The 20,519-nt window shown below is 34.9% G+C and overlaps 1 protein-coding gene across 2 annotated transcripts in view; it reads left to right on the plus strand.

Moving 5' to 3' along the window:
- Nucleotides 1-20,519, plus strand: part of ANGPT1 (angiopoietin 1) — a 106,353-nt gene that overhangs the window by 10,069 nt on the left and 75,765 nt on the right. The window contains exons 2-3 of one of the 2 annotated variants that reach the window (XM_077748214.1): nt 1,271-1,392; nt 14,021-14,253. In XM_077748214.1, coding sequence (XP_077604340.1) covers nt 1,271-1,392; nt 14,021-14,253 — 355 coding nt within the window. The remainder of the gene's footprint in view (nt 1-1,270; nt 1,393-14,020; nt 14,254-20,519) is intronic. The other variant, XM_077748215.1, reaches the window with a different exon arrangement.

Raw genomic sequence — 20,519 nt, forward strand, 5'->3', positions numbered from 1 at the left:
TTTTTTTTTTTTTTTTTTTAATTCTGAGAGAGAGAGAGAGAACACACAAGTAGGGGAGGGGGAGAGAGAGAGTATCCCAAGCAGTCTCGGTGCTGTTAGTGCAGAACTCAACATGGGACTTGAACCCACAAACTACCACAAACTGTCAGATCATAACCTGAGCCAAAACCAGGAACTGGTCACTTAACCCATGAGCCACCCAGGAACCCCTCAATAAGTAGTTCTAAGAAAAGTGTGATGGTTTTAAATTTCCAAATGACATAGGAAGCATGTAATGCTAATTATATTTTTTTTTTCCTTGCTCTGTTTACCACCCTTAGAGAAGACCAGGTTGGAAGGGGTGGACAGAACAGAGAAAGGGAGGAATAAAGCCACTGGCACATTTTGAAGGCGTCTTACAGGATTGAAGTGTGTGATATTTTTTTTTTTGGAGGATGAACCCAAAGCCTTTGGGTTCATGACTCACAGACTCATGTTATATTAAAGCCTGACTAACAACATGAGTCTTGATGATTCAAGGTAAGTTGAACGTTTATAGTTTCTAGAGTACCCAGTGTAGTGCAGTTGAAAAGAATACTACAATCTGTCTTCAGTGCAATCTGGATTCTTAGTCACTTCATTTCCTCAGATTAAGACCCAGGATGGTTTAATTAACCCTCCAGTGTTCTGTGTAGAACATTAAAATTAGAGTCACACTATCTGGGTTCAAAACCCAGTTCTTCCCTTGGTTGCTGCGTGGATTTTGGCCTCTCTCTGAACCTTAGTTTCCTCATTTATAAAGTAATGGTAGTAATTCGTCCTTTAGTGTGTTGTATGCGCAGGTCTATGAAATAACATGATATCTGGAAGGGCTGGCATGACCTAATACGATAGGTATTTAATAACTCTGTAGTCATGAATTTATCTAAACTATGTCAAGAGTTGTTTGCACATTTATAATTAATTTTTGTAAGGTAAGGATCAAAGCAGGCATATTTTACTTGCCTATTCATTATTAATTATACACAATATCTAAGACCTTGTAGTAATTCTCATCTTATAAATATTNTAACAATTCAGTTTTCTCATTCAACTGCAATCTCAGTCTCAAATGAATATAATGATTAAGACACATTGTAAAACATTAATTAGTAGAATAGACCATTTAATTAATTGTTCTGGAAGAAGTATCATTTTAAAAGGAAACACAGCTACATGAAAAACTAAAAATTCTTTTCAGTCTTTGTGATTGAAGTTTGAAATGTTTTTATCTTTTGTCTTTTATCTTGAGGTACTAAATCAAACTTCTCGACTTGAAATACAACTGTTAGAGAATTCATTATCAACATACAAGCTAGAGAAGCAGCTTCTTCAACAGACAAATGAAATCCTAAAGATTCATGAGAAAAACAGGTGAGGACTGTTGTATTACAAATATTTACAGATGTACGTATTTTTATCCTCCACCTTTCTGTGAACACTTTAAAAAAAGGTTACCTCGAGGTTGTTTGTGTAAAAGGAAATATAGAGACAATATAAGAATAATACTGTTGCTTATACTCTTAAAATATTTGGTTTTTATAACTTTTAGCACTCATTTATCTAATGTTTAGTTGTACAAATTCCACCATATCCACAAAAATTGATTCTATGATTGAATTCAGTGACACAAAATAACGACAATTTTCAGCAGGATGAAATCTGTAGCAGTAGAGGAAAAAAATAGTCTCTGAAAGTCTGTAACTTAAACTGTCACTCTACCTGCCCTTAAACTTTCACAGAGCTAAAAGACTGTTGAATTCATAGGTCTTGCACTAGAAAGAAGCAGATTTTATTTTTTCCAGAAAGGTATTTACCCATAAAGCTGATTCAGGAGTTGCTTGCCACCCCCTTTTCTCCATTTAAAGTCATTTACTCTTGATATAATAATTTATTTAGTTTAATAGATGTATTTTACAAACTGTGAATCATCTCAGGCAAGTTAAATGGGCCATAGAGATCACCCCAGAGCTAGGATGGCATATAGACTGTATCATTTTGAAGTTATTGGCATTCATGATGGATAATTCAATCAAAGCACTGACCTCTGTAGGACAAATGTATTGCTTAATTCACTGGCTTCTGGGTATTGGATGGCTTGAAGAGGTTTTAGTTTTTGTGCATTCTGTTGGGTTTAAGACCATTGTGTTGCTAGAAAAGAGTTAAATGCCTTATGTCATTGGAACTAGAGTTTCCACCATGTTTCTAACCAGGTAGGTACTTGCAAGTACTGCTAGTACTCTTACTTTACAGATGAGGGGACAGGCTTAGTGGAAGTGCGTGATTTGCCCAAGATCACACAGCTTCCTGGTGGCACAGCTGGGAATGTAATTCAGGTTTCTTTCTCCCTATGCCTGCTCTTTCCACTGTAACACATGGTCTCTCAATACCACTATCTGCAAACTTGAAAGATTCCCTGACTATACACTAAAAGTAGCCCTTAATGACAACAATTATAATGAAACTTATACATGAAGAAGATAAACCTGGCTGTTGATTTAGAGTCTGAAAGGGGTCATCCATGCTCTGTGACTTGTATTTCTAAGTTTTACATTTATTTATCTTTGTACTGTGTCATGGGGTAAACTGTATAACTATAAATAAACTTGACAGGACTTGACCCTGAACTGGTTGCATAATGAAATGTTTTGGAATTGAAAATCCTGCTGAAAAGTACCATTTACCCTCCTGCTGTTTCACAGTAACCAGACATATACATGGAGCAGGTATACTTTACTTCAACATCCCTTGGTTTTAGGGTCCCACCATGCTTTAACATGGTCGCTAAAAGTGAACCCCTTTATAGCATTTCAGTATGCTATTGTGAAAGCTTTGTCTAGGAATGGGTAAGTAAAATACTGATGTTTTTATCTTATTATTAGGTTGATTTTATAATTACATAAATAACAGGCACTTATTGTAGAAAAAGGAGAAAGTACATGAAATAAAATTAAAAATTACAATCCTGACACATTGAGAAAGCTTCATATGTTGCTGTATATTACATATAAATGTATATTTATATGTACATGCCATACACACTGTTTTGTAGCCTGTGTCATGCCATACACACTGTTTTGCAGCCTGCTTTCTTTGGAAATAGATATCTTTTCTCATGAATAAATATCCATCTAATATCATTCTTAATAATGTTAAGCTGTAACCTAGGGTGCTTTCAGTCTCTTACTAAGTATGTTACCATATATGATTTATCTTTTAAAAAGTTGTCAGTATGAATCTACATTCTTCAGTTCTTCCCCTGCTGATATGTGTATTATCTCTTGGTCCACATCTGACACTTGAGCTGTCAGGATACCATAAAAAAAATTGGGAGGACTAAGGTCTCACTCTTAACTACAAAAACAAATGCGGTCCCTTAAGTGTCACTGTACTGAGCTCTCTGTCTCTCTCTCTCTCTCCATGGCTCTGCCTCTTTCTTTTTCTCTCTTTTCTTCTCATATTCATTCGTTCTTTTGTCTTTGTCTTCTTCTTCTTTTTTTAAAGTATATCCCTTCTCCCTTGTTTCCAAATCATTTTGGGATTTTTTTCCCCATCATAATCCTTGATATGGCACCTGGTATTATTTCCTACTATGGAATTCTCACCATGAAATTGTTGAGTGGAACCTGCTTACAAGTTGTTCTCTCTATTCCTTTGGTAAAGCCGAGTCAAGGTTCAAGCACTCGAAAGGCCAAGTAGAAGAGGCTTGTCCTGTGCCACAACCTCTCACAGGAGTCTCACTCCTTATCCACGGCATATACTTGCCTTCTGCTGATGGATTTTTTTCCTTTATTAAATTCTCATTTCTAAGGAAAATTCAGGTCTTATATATACAAATCACAACATTTTTTGCTAATGATGATTTTTTTGAGTTGTAACAATTCTGTTTTCCAGAAATATAGGTATTTGACAATGAATTCAATGATTTAGGTTTTAACTTGAAATTTATCTCTGTGCTCATGCCTGACAAAACTCATATGCATCTTTTACTCCTACTCTGCAATCCTTCCCCCTCCCCGCCTTTTGACACTCAAGTATAGCATTACTTTGGGGCGCCTGGGTGGCTCAGTCGATTGAGTGTCTGACCTCGGCCTAGGTCATGATCTCATGGTTCGTGGGTTCAAGCCTCACATTGGGTTCTGTGCTGGCAGCTCAGAGCCTGGAGCCTATTTCAGATTCTGTGTGTGTCTCTCTCTCACCCTCCCCTGCTCACACGATCTCTCTCTCTCAGAAAAAATAAAAAACATAAAAATACATTTAAAAAAAAAAGCATAGCATTACTTCACCTGTGGTTCCTGAGAGCATTTTTCTGTCAATGTGCTCTAACTCCTGACATTATTCTATCTCTGTAGTAATCTGTATCTGTGTTGAAGGGTCTAATGTGTTTAGTGGAGTGTTGGCAGAATATTTATTCTTAAACCAGGCATAGTCTTCTATGAACCACTAAAAGTGAAACGTGTTTTACATTATTAAAAAAAAAAAAGAATATCATTTTGTGATGTACAGCATGCTTTCTCTGCTGTGTTTATTGTTATTGTTTATTTCCCTATGTGAAATGGAATTACAGGAGCTCTATCAAGCACTTTCTAAGCAACAAAGAATTACTCCCCCCCAACACACACACCATTTAAGTTGATAGAAGGTCAAAGTCATACATGAAGCTGTTTATATATTTTTAAAGAAGCTTATTGATTATCCCTACCTATTCCTTAAATGAATCTTAATCTTCCACATGTAGCAAAAGCTATTTCTACATTTAGGCATCTCTGAAATGTAGGAACAACATGCCTTTAGTTGGCCAGGTCTGGTTTGGATCAGCTAATACACTTTGCAAAGGGGATTATCTAAATTAAGCTTTGCTTCCTCCCCATGGAATGTCAGGGGTTGTGTCTGGGTGTGTGACTTACCAGCTTTGAGTGTGATGGGGCCTCATCTGCCAAGTCGGTGAGCCAGCCCTTAGGAGGGTCCACCACTTCTTTGGCAGAACAAGGAGGAATATTTTATAGATGGGATTATACTACACAATCATGCTGAGAGGCCCTGCTGATTTACATCCTGACAAATTAAATGCATCACTTGTAGGGTTGAAAAAGGATTTTTGGCCTCATTAGATTCACTTCTTTATCCCCTAAATGGCCAAAGGCACAAAGCAAGAATAGGATTAGCAACATTTGCTCTACTGTTTGTTTTCCTAACAGTCTAGTGGGGGTGACTCCAAAAAACATCCAGTTTGCTTTCTTTAGGATTTTTTTTTATTTTGTTGGATGCTATCCTAATCTTAAAATGGTTTGTTTCTTACCTCAAGGAAACAGCATTTGGAAGTTAAGAGATCAGTAATTGGCCCATGTAATTGAAACTATCAACCAAGAACTCAGTAAATGGGGAATATTAATATTTGCTTTGCACACAGGGGGCTGGATCACGAAGTGGAACATGTAATTGTCAACTTTTATTACTTTCCTCTAGTTGTTTCCTGTCAAGTCAGCTCAAGACCATAGAAGAGAGAGGTGGATGGGGAAAGATATCATAATGCAAATCCTTAGAGGTGAACCAAATATGTAACTGGATGTTTTGGTCTAAAAGTTTGGTAAACTGATTGGGTTTCAAGGCACCTGGCCACCTCTGTCTTAACCCCAACTTTTTCCAAGGTGGGATTAGAGCCAGACAAAAACATATTCCAGAAGAAATTATTCTGCTTGACCAGGAGGGTATGCAGGAAGGGAAATGAGCGTCTTATGTATACGAAGATGCAGTACTGGGGCTTTCCTGATACTTATATTGAATATATAAAGATTAGGGACCTTTTTGGTAATACCCATCCAATGAAGTGAAACTACACATATGATGGCCACTCCAAGATAATTTTATGAAAACTATCTGCTACCTACCTAATATCAGGCAAATATCTCTGCCAGGTGCTTTACCTACATCACTGCTAATCCACCAATTAATTATGCAGAGTATCTATTATTATTTCTTTTTATACAGAAAGAGAAATTCACAAAGGTCAGGCTTACTTATCCATGACCAAACAGCTAGTTTATGGCAAAATTAGGGTTCAATTTCCTGTCTTAAATATTATAAAAATATTTTTTCAACATGATGCAGCCTCAAGACTAATTGATGTGCCTGTCAAGTTATCCTCTTAACACAAACATATATAAGTTTAATGAAAAGGGTAGGCCAGTTGTTTTTGGCCTATTCCTATATAGATCATTATTTATTCCTGCTAATACTAGAGTAGGAAATATAAAGTATTTATTCTACCTTGGGAATTCATTGAACTGATGTGACAAGCCTCATCTATCTTCTAGCTGGAATTTATGGGAAGTTATTAAGTTAATTAATTTTAAGTGATTGAAATGTGTGTAATTTCAAGATACTAAATTATACCTTACAAATTACTGTAATGGCATAATAAAATATTGATTTTAATCCTTAAGACACTTAAAAAATGAAAAGTTGTAACCCAGTCTTTTGAATTAAAGCTATCTTCTACTTGATAAGTTCTTTACAAAATACTAAGGTAAAATCCTGCTAACATCTAGCATTATACACAGCTGAATTATGTTAGTTGTATATAGTAGGGATCAATAAAAAGTATTTAAATTTATATTACTCTGTTCTATACCTTGTAAATGGAATACTTACAGATTGATCAAATAGAACATTTTTTCCTCCACTCATGTTTTTAAAAAATGAATTTAGGAGCGCCTGGGTGGCTCAGTCGGTTGAGCATCCGACTTAAGCTCAGGTCATTATCTCGCGGTTCATGGGTTCAAGCCCCACCTCGGGCTCTGTGCTGATGGCTAGGTCAGAGCCTGGAGCCTGCTTCACATTCTCAGCCCTCTCTCTCTGACCCTCCCCTGCTCATGCTCTCTCTCTCTCAGAAATAAATAAAACATTAAAAAATTTTTTAAATGAATTTAATGGCATATAGCATTTTTTAAAAATTTAATTTTATTAATTTTAGGATTTTAGAGTGAAATACAATTCAGAATCAAACTGAAAATTTAAGGGCAATCTTAATTTTTTCCTTTCCCAGATTCCTCACAACTCACAGTGATTGTTGATGCTGTCAGTCCCATCTCCTAAATATTTTTTTTCATCTATCTTGTTCATTTTGTTGCCACTGACTGTGTCTTAGGTCCAACTCCCATTAATTTTTGTCTCAGTCATTGCAGTGACCTCTGCACTTTAAGCCTTATGTCTGTCAAACTGATTCTCCAGCACTCTGCCAAAGTCTTCTTTCTAAAATGCAGGTCAGATTCTTTTTCACTCATTTTTAGATCCCCAACACTAATTCAGCCCAAATTTTTAATCTCTAGGTAGCATCTACCTAATCCCCTAATGATTCTCTGTAACTAACTGAAGAAATTTCAAGTTTTTAGCATTGAACACAGTCTGTGATTATTATTATCCTAATTGTGTAGCCTTACTTATACAAGTCTTCTTATATTTTAGAAAGTATAGTCTGATAGCTAAAAATATGAGCTCTGAGGCCAGACTCGCTAGGTTTTATTTTTTTCTTTTTCCTATTATAGCCAACTCTGCCACATATTATTTCTGTGACTTTGGGCAAGTTACTTAAACTCAAGATACATTGGTTTCCTAATTTCTAACACTGGAATGATGATAATAATAGTGCATGGAGTTGATGTGAGGATTAATTGAGTTAATGGATGTAAAGCACTGAAAATACATACATACACACATAACAAGTGTTTAATCATGCTAGTTGTTAGTACCACACTGAAATCTTGATGTTATTTCATCTCATATTTGACTTGCGTGATAAGCCCTGTAGTCCTTTATTCAACTCACAAATTCCCATTCATCCTTCAAAACTCAGTGCAGATGTTAACCTCTCTAAGAACCCTTCTCTTACTCTACCCAATAGATTTGGCCATTACAACTTATATGATAACACTGTACATTGTTTTCCCCATTATTTCACTTATCCCATCACACTGTAATATGTGTGTGTATGTGTGCTGGTGTGTGTGTGTGTGTTTGTATGTGTATATGTTTATCTCTCTACTATCGGGCTATGACTTTATGAAACACAGAGATTATGTTTTATTTATCTTTATCTTCATGCTCCCAAGCACAATTCTCTACACATTGTATATATAGTATTAAGTGCTTTTTGAATGTTGAATGAATGATGAACTGGCAAATGTCCCAGTAGTTCTGTGCCAACAAATATCATTTATCTCTGTACACACACACACACACACACACACACACACCTAAAAATATTTTTAATGGAAAACACAAACCACCTAGTTTACATTAAATATTGTAAATATATTAATTGCTTTTAACATAAATAAAATAGAGATGATGTTTACGCTGCTAGTCTGAATCCTCAAAAGCCCACCACATGGCTCCCAAGGTTATCAGTCCACATTTTGAGGTTCACTAATTCAGCCCAAGTTTTAAATTTCTAGATAAGATTTTCCCAGACCATTCTAGATTCATGACTTTTAAGCACATCACTCTGATCAATAAAAAAGTAACACAAAAAATTTGATCTAAACATTAAATTACATAGAAAAGTATACAAATAAAGGCCAAGTCTTCCTAATTCCATACTCCTCCACCATTACCGCCTCCTACAGAGAATTGTCATTACCAGATTAAATTGGAGACTTATTCTTCCAGACTTTTTTATGAATACACTAAGATATACATGTGTGAATATTTATTGTATGTTTACATAGACACACACTCCTATCCAATCACACACATACATAAATACCTACTGAAATGATGAATGCATATGTATATAGATTGTAACTACTTTTTAAATGCTGGGTTTATTTCTACTTTATAAAAATTTATCATGGACAAGTTACGCATGTATCTATATACACATGTCTCTCATTCCTAGGTATAGATACACTATAATTTACAATTTATTAGAATTTTTATATGATTATTTAAAATTTTCCTACATATTGACAAATTACCTCTAAATTTTATATTCTCCTCAAGTGTGCTTGGGTTTTCTAATTTTCCCAAACCTTGCTAACCACTTTATTAATCTTATCTACTTGAAAAGTTAGGTTGTACATCTTTCCATGTTTATTGACTGCTTGCATTTCTTCTTCTATGACTAGCCTATTCATGTATGTTTCCCCTTTTTCTATTACATGACTTATCTTTGTTTAATTAAGTCATATAAGCCCTTGAATGGATATTAAACCTTTGCCATATATGTTGCAAATATGTATTTCTTTAGTTTGTCACTTATTGTGCAGTCTTTTTATAGAAGTATTACATTTTTATGTTTTAAAGTGAATCCATTTGTGTTTTTACCTTGCTTTCTGATTTCCACACATATTTGGTTTATTTTTATTTACCCTAGATTTAAAAAGCTATTTGCCAGTATTTACTCGTAGTAACCTATGATTCTGCTCCACGTTTGAATTACAAAACCTTTTGGCTTTATATTTTAAGAGAAAATGTGCTGTGTTCAAGTTAAAAATTTAAAGTATTACCTGCACTAACTATGCCCTTGTTTAGAAGGGGAGAAAAATCAATCTTTAAATTAAAACCCATATTTGCAACACATGTTGACACCTTACATACTAAAAACAATTAAAAAAAAATGCAAACGTCTGTAAGCAGTTTCAGACAGATAAAAATGAGAAGTTTTCTATATTTTCAACATCTTCCTCCTTGTTTAAGAGCTATCTTTACATACATTGAGCTTAGGCAACTGTCACCACTGTGAATTCATTGGCTGCTATGTTAAGAACTCTCTTGTGGGAAACAATTTGAAAGGGAGAGCTTTTTCTGTGAAAGTTTCAAGATGTGTTCAATGATCTGAAATATTTCCAATAAGATATGTTGGAGGAGGCTGACTGTGGAAATGGAAAGAAGTCAACCAAAATCTTCAAATAAGGTTTTGTATACACTCAATTAGAACCTTTTACTGAAGTTTAGGACTTAGATTATTTTGTTTATTTTATTCTTCATTAAAGTGCACCTCTGCTTCAAACTAGAAGCTAAGTGCCAAATTTTTATGCATGTCTCTTCTCAAAGTGTTTCCAGAAATATGGGAAACAGGAAGTACTGAAAATCCTGTGAGAAACTCTGTCTTTAGATTTCTAGCTCTATTTGTATAGATTTAGGTACACAGTTAAAAATTGTTGTTCCATGGAACATCAATCCTAAAAGATGTGTCATGATAAAAATTGTTTATTTAATCTAGGCTTCCACAAAACTTGACGGAGGGATTCTTAACAAGTGAACACCTGATAAAAAAATATACTGTATGCACTTTAGAAAACAGTGTGCTGTAGTAGTGTAGAATCAGCATCCATGTTTTGGATTATGTATGTAAGTGTAAACTAAACTTGTTGCTCCAGGCCATCATCAGGGAAAATTATAACTATTTGTCTACTTAATTTATGACACTAGAGCTGTAAAGTCCTTCACATCAACCTTCATTTATAGAAATCTCTGTATCGAACTAAAGTGACTCCTACCAACTGATATAGATAGGGAAAATGTAAGAGAACCAATAAAAACCATTCAGAACAAAATGGGATAAAATTAAACTTAATGACAAAGGGGTTAAGGCAGAGTGGTGTTTAAGAAAATCTCAGTTCAGATATAAAAAAAAAACTGACTTGACAAGAAACTTTGTTTTTATACATGTAAGAGACCAGTAGGTTGAAATATTGTGAATGACAAGCTCCCAGAATAACCAGATGGAGCTAAGGAGATGTTAAAGTGATGCATTAAGTCATGATAAAATATAAATGGGTGGAAGAAGTAGGTATATTAGATATATTTGATTATACTAAATCAAAGAGGACTGACTCTCATGCTCGTGTTCATAGCACTGGGATGTCATGGGCACATTTCTAGTCTGACAAGCTAGAAGACGTGGCTTTTTATCTTGGTTCTGACACAACAAGAGCACAATTTTGGGGTAAGATATTTAGATTCGTACTGACTGGGACTTGTAATATCTACTCTGTCTGTATCTCTATAGTGCTTTAAGAATCAAAGGAGATAAAGGTTTTCAAGTGCTACCGAATTATAATGGTAAATTACAACAATGTGATTAATAAATAGAGATGGCATGTGAATTTTTCTGGCAAGAAAGTTTTAGATTCAAACCAGTTTGGAATAATGAGAAAAAGGGGCTGACTTCCCAAGTAAATAACTAATGGATAAGAATTATCAAAGGAAAGAGAATAGTTTTTTTGGAAGCCAAATGTGAAGAGAAGATGGACGTAAGGGATGATCAGTGTCAGAGACAACAGAAGGGCCAAGAAGGGATCAGTCTTGCCTGAAGAGGTCTAAAAAGTTATAATTAATATAAAGGATATACTTAATAAAGTTAATAATTACTACAGTTCCATCTTTGCATCAATATCTATTTTAAGACAGGCCATGTTGATTTCTTATGATACCTGGTAGACATGGTGCACTAAAGGTTGTTCAGTGAATCATGGAAAATTAACATTATTTTTTTCAACATGTTAAGTGCATACTCTTTTTACTCAGGAAATTCCAGACTTTTCTTCCATATGCTAGTGCCCAGAGTTGTTTCCATTAGCAACAGGAATACTTTGATCAACTTTAAATTCTCAGCATCTTCCAAATTATCCTGAAAAACCAAAGAAATAAACAAACAAAATTCCTTTATTGACATCTCAGATATTAACCGTCTTTAAGTATATATTCTCCTGAATAGGGAGTGCATCAAAAGAAATAGAAAAACATTGAGACTTTGGTGTAAAAATCTCCCCCCCAAAACAACATATTTCTGATACAGAAGTTTCTTACAGCTGCTCTTGTCTTATTTGATGTATTGTCTCTGAAAATAAATCCCTGGAGTGGGAATGGCATCATTTTATGTTTTACATCATGCTGAGAACACTATTGGCATTTAGTAAAAAATAATACAAGTTATAACTATAGCATTATATTTTCTAAACCAGAATGTTACCTACTGATTAGGAAAACTGAAAGGCCAATGCTCATCTGTGTTGAGGAACAAAATGATAATTCAGACTACATCATCCAAATTTTGATCTTGACATTATCATTTTATTTTTATTTTTAAAAGTTTAATGTTTATTTATTTTTGAAAGGGGGAGGCGCAGAGAGAGGAGACACAGAATCTGAAGCAGGTTCTAGACTCTGAGCTGGGCTCTGAGCACAGAGCCCAACATGGGGCTGGAACTTATAGACTGCGAGATCATGACCTGAGCTGAAGTTGGCCACTTAACCGACTAGCCACCCAGGCGCCCCTACCTTATCATTTTAAGAGCCAATTCTAAGTTTTCTTGGCTGTATACTATAACCCGTGTGAATTTAAAAGACAATGTTTTTGTTGTGGTGGTGGTAAGTTAACTGATTTTGTATTATGGGCATCTTGTATATGATCATTACCCCTAGGAGGATAAACAAAAATAATTAAAACGTAAACTGTAAACGAGCCAGAGTCAAGGGTTTTCTTATCTTGTATAATCATAGACCTTCCCCAAGTGAGTCTCAGTGGAAATTTTTACATGTGAATCTGGACATGCTACCCAATGTGTTGTAAATTAAGTAGGGTGATATGAATAGAAGCATCCCAGTGTTTTTCAGGCTTGGTACAAGAGGCAACTTGCCTCTCATATTCCGAGGCACACTTTCTTGAAGGACAGGTTTGTTGGCAAGGATCCAGAATGCCTAAGAGCAGGTCTCTCCACACTTCTTAATCTGTGGAAAAGCCAATCAGATATTCCAGCTTGTCCTCTAGAACATCAAGTAGGAAAATTTGGCTCTTCTAACAGGCTGTTTTATGATTTTAAGTGTTACATTAAAACATTCCCTGGAGTCCCCTTTTTGAAAACTTAAAGGAATGATTCAGTGCTATATTTTTCCAAGATAAATTAAGTGCCCAGTCTGGTATGTTACATTTGAATAATACCTTGTAAACAAAGGGCTGTTTGAACCTTCTGAAAATGGAACTGAGAAAGAATAAGGGTTTCCTCTGAGGAATCTTAGTATATTATACACTCTATAAAATGTAAATACTTTTTATTTACAGTTGGTTGCTAGGATCCAAGAGTGCTTCTGCATTTTCTATTATTTTTAATGTGCAATATGCAAGGGGAGTATCTTTTGAAGAGTTCTGAGAGAAGGAAGTTTCTCAGTTGAAGATTACATCACCCTGAGCAAAATTCCAAGTCTTTTTGTAAAACCATGCCACCAGCCTGTGGTCTTCCTTTTCAGAACCATTTATGCAGTGATTTGCAAACTTGTGGTGCTTTTAGGCCTCATTCTGAAACTTAGGTTGAGAGACAAAATAAGTGTGGTTATGATACAGGACGAGGCATCAAAATCCCAAGAAATCTAATTCACTTGATTTTACATAGCTTACTTTATGGTCCTGTGGTTTCTGCATCAATACACTATTACCTAGCCCCAACAGAACTATTGTGAAATTTAATCAGTTAATATTTTGAGAATCCTAGATGAGTGCAAAGTAAATTAAAGAAAATAGTTTCTGTATTTTGTTCATATTTTTTTCTGAATTATTCTACCAGTTTCTTATGGGATCTATTTTCTAAATGAAAGTTAAACTGTACTTTTACAGACTGTGATTGTTTGGCTCCAAGTCAGCTACCTTGGTTATGACATATACCCCAGGAATTAAATTATATTTAGAAAACAAACATTACTCTGACAACAAACGGTCTAGTAATTCTTCATTTGATATTATATATACATATATATATATCCTAACTTAATATATGCATTAAATATTTATTTTATGTATGGGTTTATCACTTACAAAATATTTCCACTGTTGCATACCTAACTAAAATTTCTAACTTTATTTTTTCTATTATATTTTAGTTTTTAATATAATTTATTGTCAAATTGGTTTCTGTTAAAATTTCTGACTTTCAATAAACTCAGGAACTAGTTGAATCACATTTTTGTATATCACTTTTAAAATAGTCTTATCTTTATTTCCTTGTAGTTTATTAGAACATAAAATCTTAGAAATGGAGGGAAAGCACAAGGAAGAGTTGGACACCTTAAAAGAAGAGAGAGAGAATCTTCAACTCTTGGTTACTCGTCAAACATATATTATCCAGGAACTGGAGAAACAATTGAACAGAGCCACCAACAATAACAGTGTCCTTCAGAAGCAGCAGCTGGAGCTGATGGACACTGTGCATAACCTTGTCAGCCTTTGCACTAAAGAAGGTGGTAAGAATTTCTTCAGTTTGGTATAGTAGATACTGGATTTAACATGGGGCAAATAATATTCAGTATTACTTTATTGTGTTGATTGCAATATAAAAGCAGTAAAGAGAACATTATTCTTAGAAGGATTTCATGAAATTTGCACTCACAATTTTCTCATTTTTTAACGTCAGAGAATGTATTCATAAGCTCGAACTTGTGAATTCACCGTATCTTTCTAAAGGAACTTGCTTCTTTTTTCTTGCTTGCTCTTAGATAAAATCTGTGATACTGTCATGGATAAATATTTGGTGTCATGGTGTTAGACATTTAAATATAGGGGGCAGAAATTAGCCAATATTAAAGATTAATTCACAGTCCTGGGGAGAGTTTCAGGAAGATTCCCATATTAAAGCTAATGTTAAATATTTCTTTTGTAGAGGGGGAGAAAGAGAGTTGCCTACGGGGAAAAGGAGATATAGAAGTTACCAATAACTATTATGAAAGAGAAAGAATCTTTATTGTTAAAAGCTTTTATTAAGATCACTTATGTTTAGTCCTGTGCAGAGAAGACCTAACCAGGACATCCAGGCATATTTATTCTGGGGTATCTTTGCGACAGTGGAAATGCAATTATTTTAATTCCAGCGTAGTTAACATATTATTGCTATATTAGTCTCAGGTGTTTGAAATTGATAGGAATATCTGGAGCCATTTAACCGTTGGAAATATTTAGGCCTATGTCTCTTTGAAAGATATTTATCCATCTGCCCATCCCCACCCAAGAATTATTGAATGAATGCCTCAGTATGCTCTTACCCATTTCAAGCAGATCCTCTCCCCAGCCTCAGGAGGGCTCTTCAAAGTTTAGCGCTTAAAGTCATCTTCTGTAGTGCTGCTCACTAATCAGCCTTTCTCTGAGTGAAGATGCAAAGAATCATAAATAGTGATGAGTGAAAGAGACCACTTCCACCTGAAAGCTATGGTTGTCACTAAGTTGTGGCTTATGTGACCATCCACGTGGTGGTTCAGTGTGCATATGCAGTACACAGACTCCTTTAATTTAACACTGGACTTGAGTTCTATGAAAAATTAGCTCAATTCCGTGCTTTCATGTATAGATATGAGTATAGATGATAATTCCATCTGAAGTGATCTTGTTTTAAAGACATTTCACATTTCTCTATTACACTCCATTACCTTGAGTTATCTCTCCTTTAGATAGTCTAAACAGTCCTTCATATACTTTGTAAAGAATATATTTAAACAGTAAGTTCCCAGAGCTCCATTTGGGTGTGCTCAGAAATGTGATTGGGAAGGAAAAAACCTGCTAATCAGTCAGTGCCTGCCAAAACCTTGAGTTAGAGTCCACTGTAAGGAAAGCATGGTATGATTTTGCCAGAGAATTTTAATAGAGCTCATGAGTATTTAGAAATTAACTATTAATATGAGACATATCTATTCTCATATTGAACTGAATACATTAGGGGGAACATTGAAAACATATTTTTCTTATCATCCAGAGACTTAAAGCACATGGAGTATTTCTTTTTTTTTTTTTCCATGATGTTAGAAATATCAAGCCCTGGTGATTCTCACAGAGCTCATATGTCTGCCTACTTATCATAATTTCACTTCTTTTCTGAGTATTTGTATAATAAATGTGTCTTTAAACTTTTAGAGGCACGGGTGGGAGTGACTGCAAAAGTAAAATTCCTGGCTAGCTTTGGAGTTTGGGTGAAACATCAGGCAACAAAACATCTGTTCAAGAAACATTTATTGACCAATTATGATCCTAATAGATACTACCTGTCACACCCACTCAGAGTAGAAGAAAAGTAACTATATATCTTTTGTCATAGAGCACATCCAAAACAAATAAAAATAATAGAGACAAAATGGCTAATACTTTTCTTGATATTTGTTTTCTTTTTAATAATACAATCCTAAAATAAATTCCAACTTAATCACAGGACTTATGATTCTCATGTAAGTCTATTGCCCCATTTTTACAATGGGTTCAGTGCTCTTATAAGCATTGGTTTTATTTGCTTATTGCTAATCTTTGTTTTCTTTAATTCTGTAGCTAAGTATTATAAATTAATATTTGATCATTTGATTTCTAGTTGACACGAAAATGGAAATGCCTCTTATTAAGGTATCCATCAAGATTTTAATTCTCTGCATATCTTCATTTTCACTGGTGCCTTAGTCTTCAGTTATGATGAATATAAAATTTTAAATGACTCATATCATAATACTGGATTAACTATCAGTCATTAAAATGAACTTTTATTTCATTCTAATTCTAAAACATATAAGGAAATCATTTCCCAAATTTTGTGAACAACTTAACAAATGGATTTATTATTTATCAAAGGATTATATGCAAATATTCTATTTCAAATTTAAATATATTCGCATATGCCTAAATCAATATATCACAATAAATGCATCAGTTTTTTCAAATATGTATTTTAAAAACTCAAAGGGCAGTCTTCTGAAAGCTTTTCCAAAATCTTTGTGAGCTATGTTAATAATACAAAACCCAAAATGTTTAATTGACTTTAAGGGTTCTCTGTTTCTAGTCACTTATGGAGACGGCCTGAACGTATCACTACTAAGTAAGAGAAGAAATTTTTAGTGCATTTTCTCTATCATCAGTAACTAATTTCACCTTTATAAGGCGTGTAATCATTTTATAAAGTCAGGATAATTGTGTATACTTCACAGTGATAGGGAAAGGATTAAATTAGGTACTGCATGTAAAGGCAAACATCTCATGACATAATTGACTCATTAAACTTTAGTTCTTTGTTTCTCTTCCAAGTAACAAGATTCAATTAAAGACAAATTTATTGTGTTATCTATAAGCAAAATTTCTTTCATGGAAAATGTCTGAACACAATGCTCAAGAGTTCAGAATCATCCGAACAGTTTCTTTTAGCTTCTGTTTTCTTATCTAAAATAGGATCATAATACATACCTGATGAGTTTATAGTAAATTAAAAGACATTTTTATATATATAGCATCAGTGCCGATCCAAAGTAAATGCTGAAAAACTTGTAGTTAGTTTTATTTTTATGCCGCCTAAAATGCTTAAAACTCACTAAAGCTACATGATAAAAACATTCTTAGGAAGTGCTGGCTGGAAATTTATCCTTTCCCCTAACATGTATTCAGCTCAGGAATTGTAAATCCATTATTTAGACGTAGGGATTATTTTTGTTTAGTTTCACAGAACTTTTCCTACTAAAATATCTAATGTCATAAGATGCACTTCAGCTAAGTACAATTTTTGATAAACACATTTTCTGAAATAATTCACCAACCTGTTCTCTTTTTGTTCCAAATAGGCAATAGTGGTGTTTTAGGCAAATAATCACTTCAAACTGAATTGCATCCATTTTGTAAGTCTTTAGGGCAAGATATTTACTTTTGTATTACCTTTGTCTGCAGACATTGGTCACATTTATTCTTAGAAACATTACTCATGAAAAATATAATGCCCTCAGTGTTATCATAGCATCAAAATATGGCTTGATTGCTTCATGTTTTTGGCAATTGACAGTTATAGCTGGAATTAAATAGTTTACATTACTAATGGCATGGAAACAAGGCTTTGCATTCTTTTGGGAAAGATAGTCAGGGGCTGTGACTATCAGACATCCACCAGTCATATATATGTTCAGAGCCAATTAAAACATTGTCACATACATTGAGCACACACAAGGCAAATATACCATGTGATCAAAAGTTTAATTAGAGGGGGTGCCTGGGTGGCTCAGTCGGTTGAGCAGCCGATGTTGGCTCAGGTCATGATCTCACAGTTCATGGGTTTGAACCCCATGTCAGGCTCTGTGCTGACAGCTAGCTCAGAGCCTGGAGCCTGTCTTCAGATTCTGTGTCTCCCTCTCTCTCTGACTCTCAAAAATAAATAAAAAACATTTAAAAAAACTTTTAAAAAAATTTAATTAGTAACAGCACTAAAAAAGGAAGAAATTGAAAAAAGAAAATAATATTTAGCCTCCAACCTTCACCATGGCTGGTTGTATCACTGTCTAAATCAGCTTGAAGCATACTTCTGCTATACCAAGGTATGATTAATAAATTTATCCATTCATTCAAAAATGGTTACACAGAAACTGTTCTGTTTCATATTCCCTTCTGGGGATAAGAATATTCATCTCACCCATTTTTATTTAACAAATACTTTTTGAGTTCTTGTTATATAGCTGATGGGGTTCAGATCACTGGGTAGAGAGAAAAGATATAATTCAGTCTGTAGCTTCAAGGAAATTAGAGTTTGGTGGGGAGAGAGACAGATAAAAATGATATTTCATAAACGTTTGCTAGAGGTGATGCCGATGTGCCAGGATACTAGTGAAATACACAAGAGAAATATTAAAATCATGACAGAGACGGGATGAGGGCAGAATACTGCATCTACACTCTTCTTAAGGATGTTGTTGAGTGCTCACAATGATTCAGGCATTGTTTAAGCTTCGTGTGTAACACCTTAGTCGACACGATAACAGTATGAAGTAACTACCGTGGTTCATCCGATTTTATAAATTCTACAGAGAACTTGAGTAATTTTAATTTGCCCAAGGCTACACATAGCTGATAAATGTTGATTTGTGATCAAACCATAGGCAGGATGGGTCCCATGGGAAGATAATGGCTAAATCTACAAAATAAAGAAAGCATAGGATATTCCAGACAACTCAAAGAACATGTATGTTTGCCAGGATTCATGGCAGGAGGTGGGATATACCTGCATGGCCTAAAGCCAGGAAAACAGTGAAATGTGGAGTTAGAGAAGTCAACTGAGGGAGATCAAGGAAGCTGCATTTTTTTCTCTGAAAGCAAAAGAGCGTCAGGCCAATATATGAGGACAATGTTGTCATTTGCATTTTAGAAAAAAATTACTCCAGTCACAATGTAGGAAGAATGTATTGGAAAGTTGGTAAGCTTGGAAGCAGAAAAACCAGATAAGTGTGGGCTATTTTTAAAATATTAGTAAATGTTTGGAGCATAGAAGCCAACCTTCTGAGCTCTTTGCATATATTAACTCATTCAATTCTGATAACAACTCTTTAAGCTAGGTGCCCTTATTAGCTTTATATGACAGATAAGGAAACTAACCATAGAGAGGTAAATAATTTCCAAATATCACACCACTGGCAAGTGAGCAAGCTGACATTTGAACCCAGGGTCTGATTCTTGAGTCTGTACATATCCAATGTACTATGATGGGGAGGGAAGAGGGAGTTGATAGTGGTTTTCATCTGATTCTCAAAAGGATCTCCTAGGAGAGAAATAATGAGTTCATATTCAAAGGGGAAAATGGAAAGGCATATGGAGGGGAAATTTGTGAACAAAAAGAATCACAATCAACAAGAAATAAAGACCTATTAGAAATAGAGTCAAATAGGGGCGCCTGGGTGGCTTAGTCGGTTAAGCGTCCGACTTTGGCTTAGGTCATGATCTCGCGGTTCGTGGGTTCGAGCCCCGCGTCGGGCTCTGTGCTGACTGCCAGCACAGCGCCTGGAGCCTGTTTCAGAGTCTGTATCTCCCTCTCTCTCTGACCTTCCCCTGCTCACGCTGTCTCTCTCTCTCTCCTAGAAATAACTAAAACTAAAAATAAAAGAAATAGAGTCAAATATAACTTTTAATTTTTTGATTTGAGTAACTGAGGGGATGTTGATGAAATTTCTTAAAAGCAGCAACATACAAAGAGTAACAAGTGGAAGGGGGAAATATGGTGAATTTAGTTTGGGGCGTATTGACTGAGGTGACTATGGGAAAATTAGAATCTGGAAGTCAGAGAAATAAGAATATGGAATTCAGGAGTGAAATCTGGATACCCGCATAGACTGCTGTGTCCTCAGAGGAGACAGCGTGATAAATCCATGCAACAAATGACTCAACCATTTAGGGAGCTGTAGATCCACTTGAGAATCTGCTAAAAACTATCCTACCTTTCCTTCTTGCTTAGTACAAACACTCAGGCACAAGCTTATGTGTGATTTCAGAGAATTTACATGGTAAGATTATGAACGCATTTTAAAATCATAAGAATCTAACATCAAAGAGAGAAAATTGAGAGTTCTTTAAGGGATGGCCTAAAGGAGACCAAAGAGAAAACAGAATTAGGTGGGGGGAAAAAAAAAAAACCCAGTAGTGAGCAGTGTTATGACAGAAAAAAGACTACTATGAAATGTCTTATCTTGATGGCAAATAAGCAGAAAGACAAAAAAAAAAAAAAAAAAAAAAAGCGAGGTGG

The sequence above is a fragment of the Crocuta crocuta genome, unplaced genomic scaffold (assembly GCF_008692635.1).
Source record: "Crocuta crocuta isolate KB4526 unplaced genomic scaffold, BGI_CrCroc_1.0 scaffold39, whole genome shotgun sequence".
Classification (NCBI taxonomy): domain Eukaryota; kingdom Metazoa; phylum Chordata; class Mammalia; order Carnivora; family Hyaenidae; genus Crocuta; species Crocuta crocuta.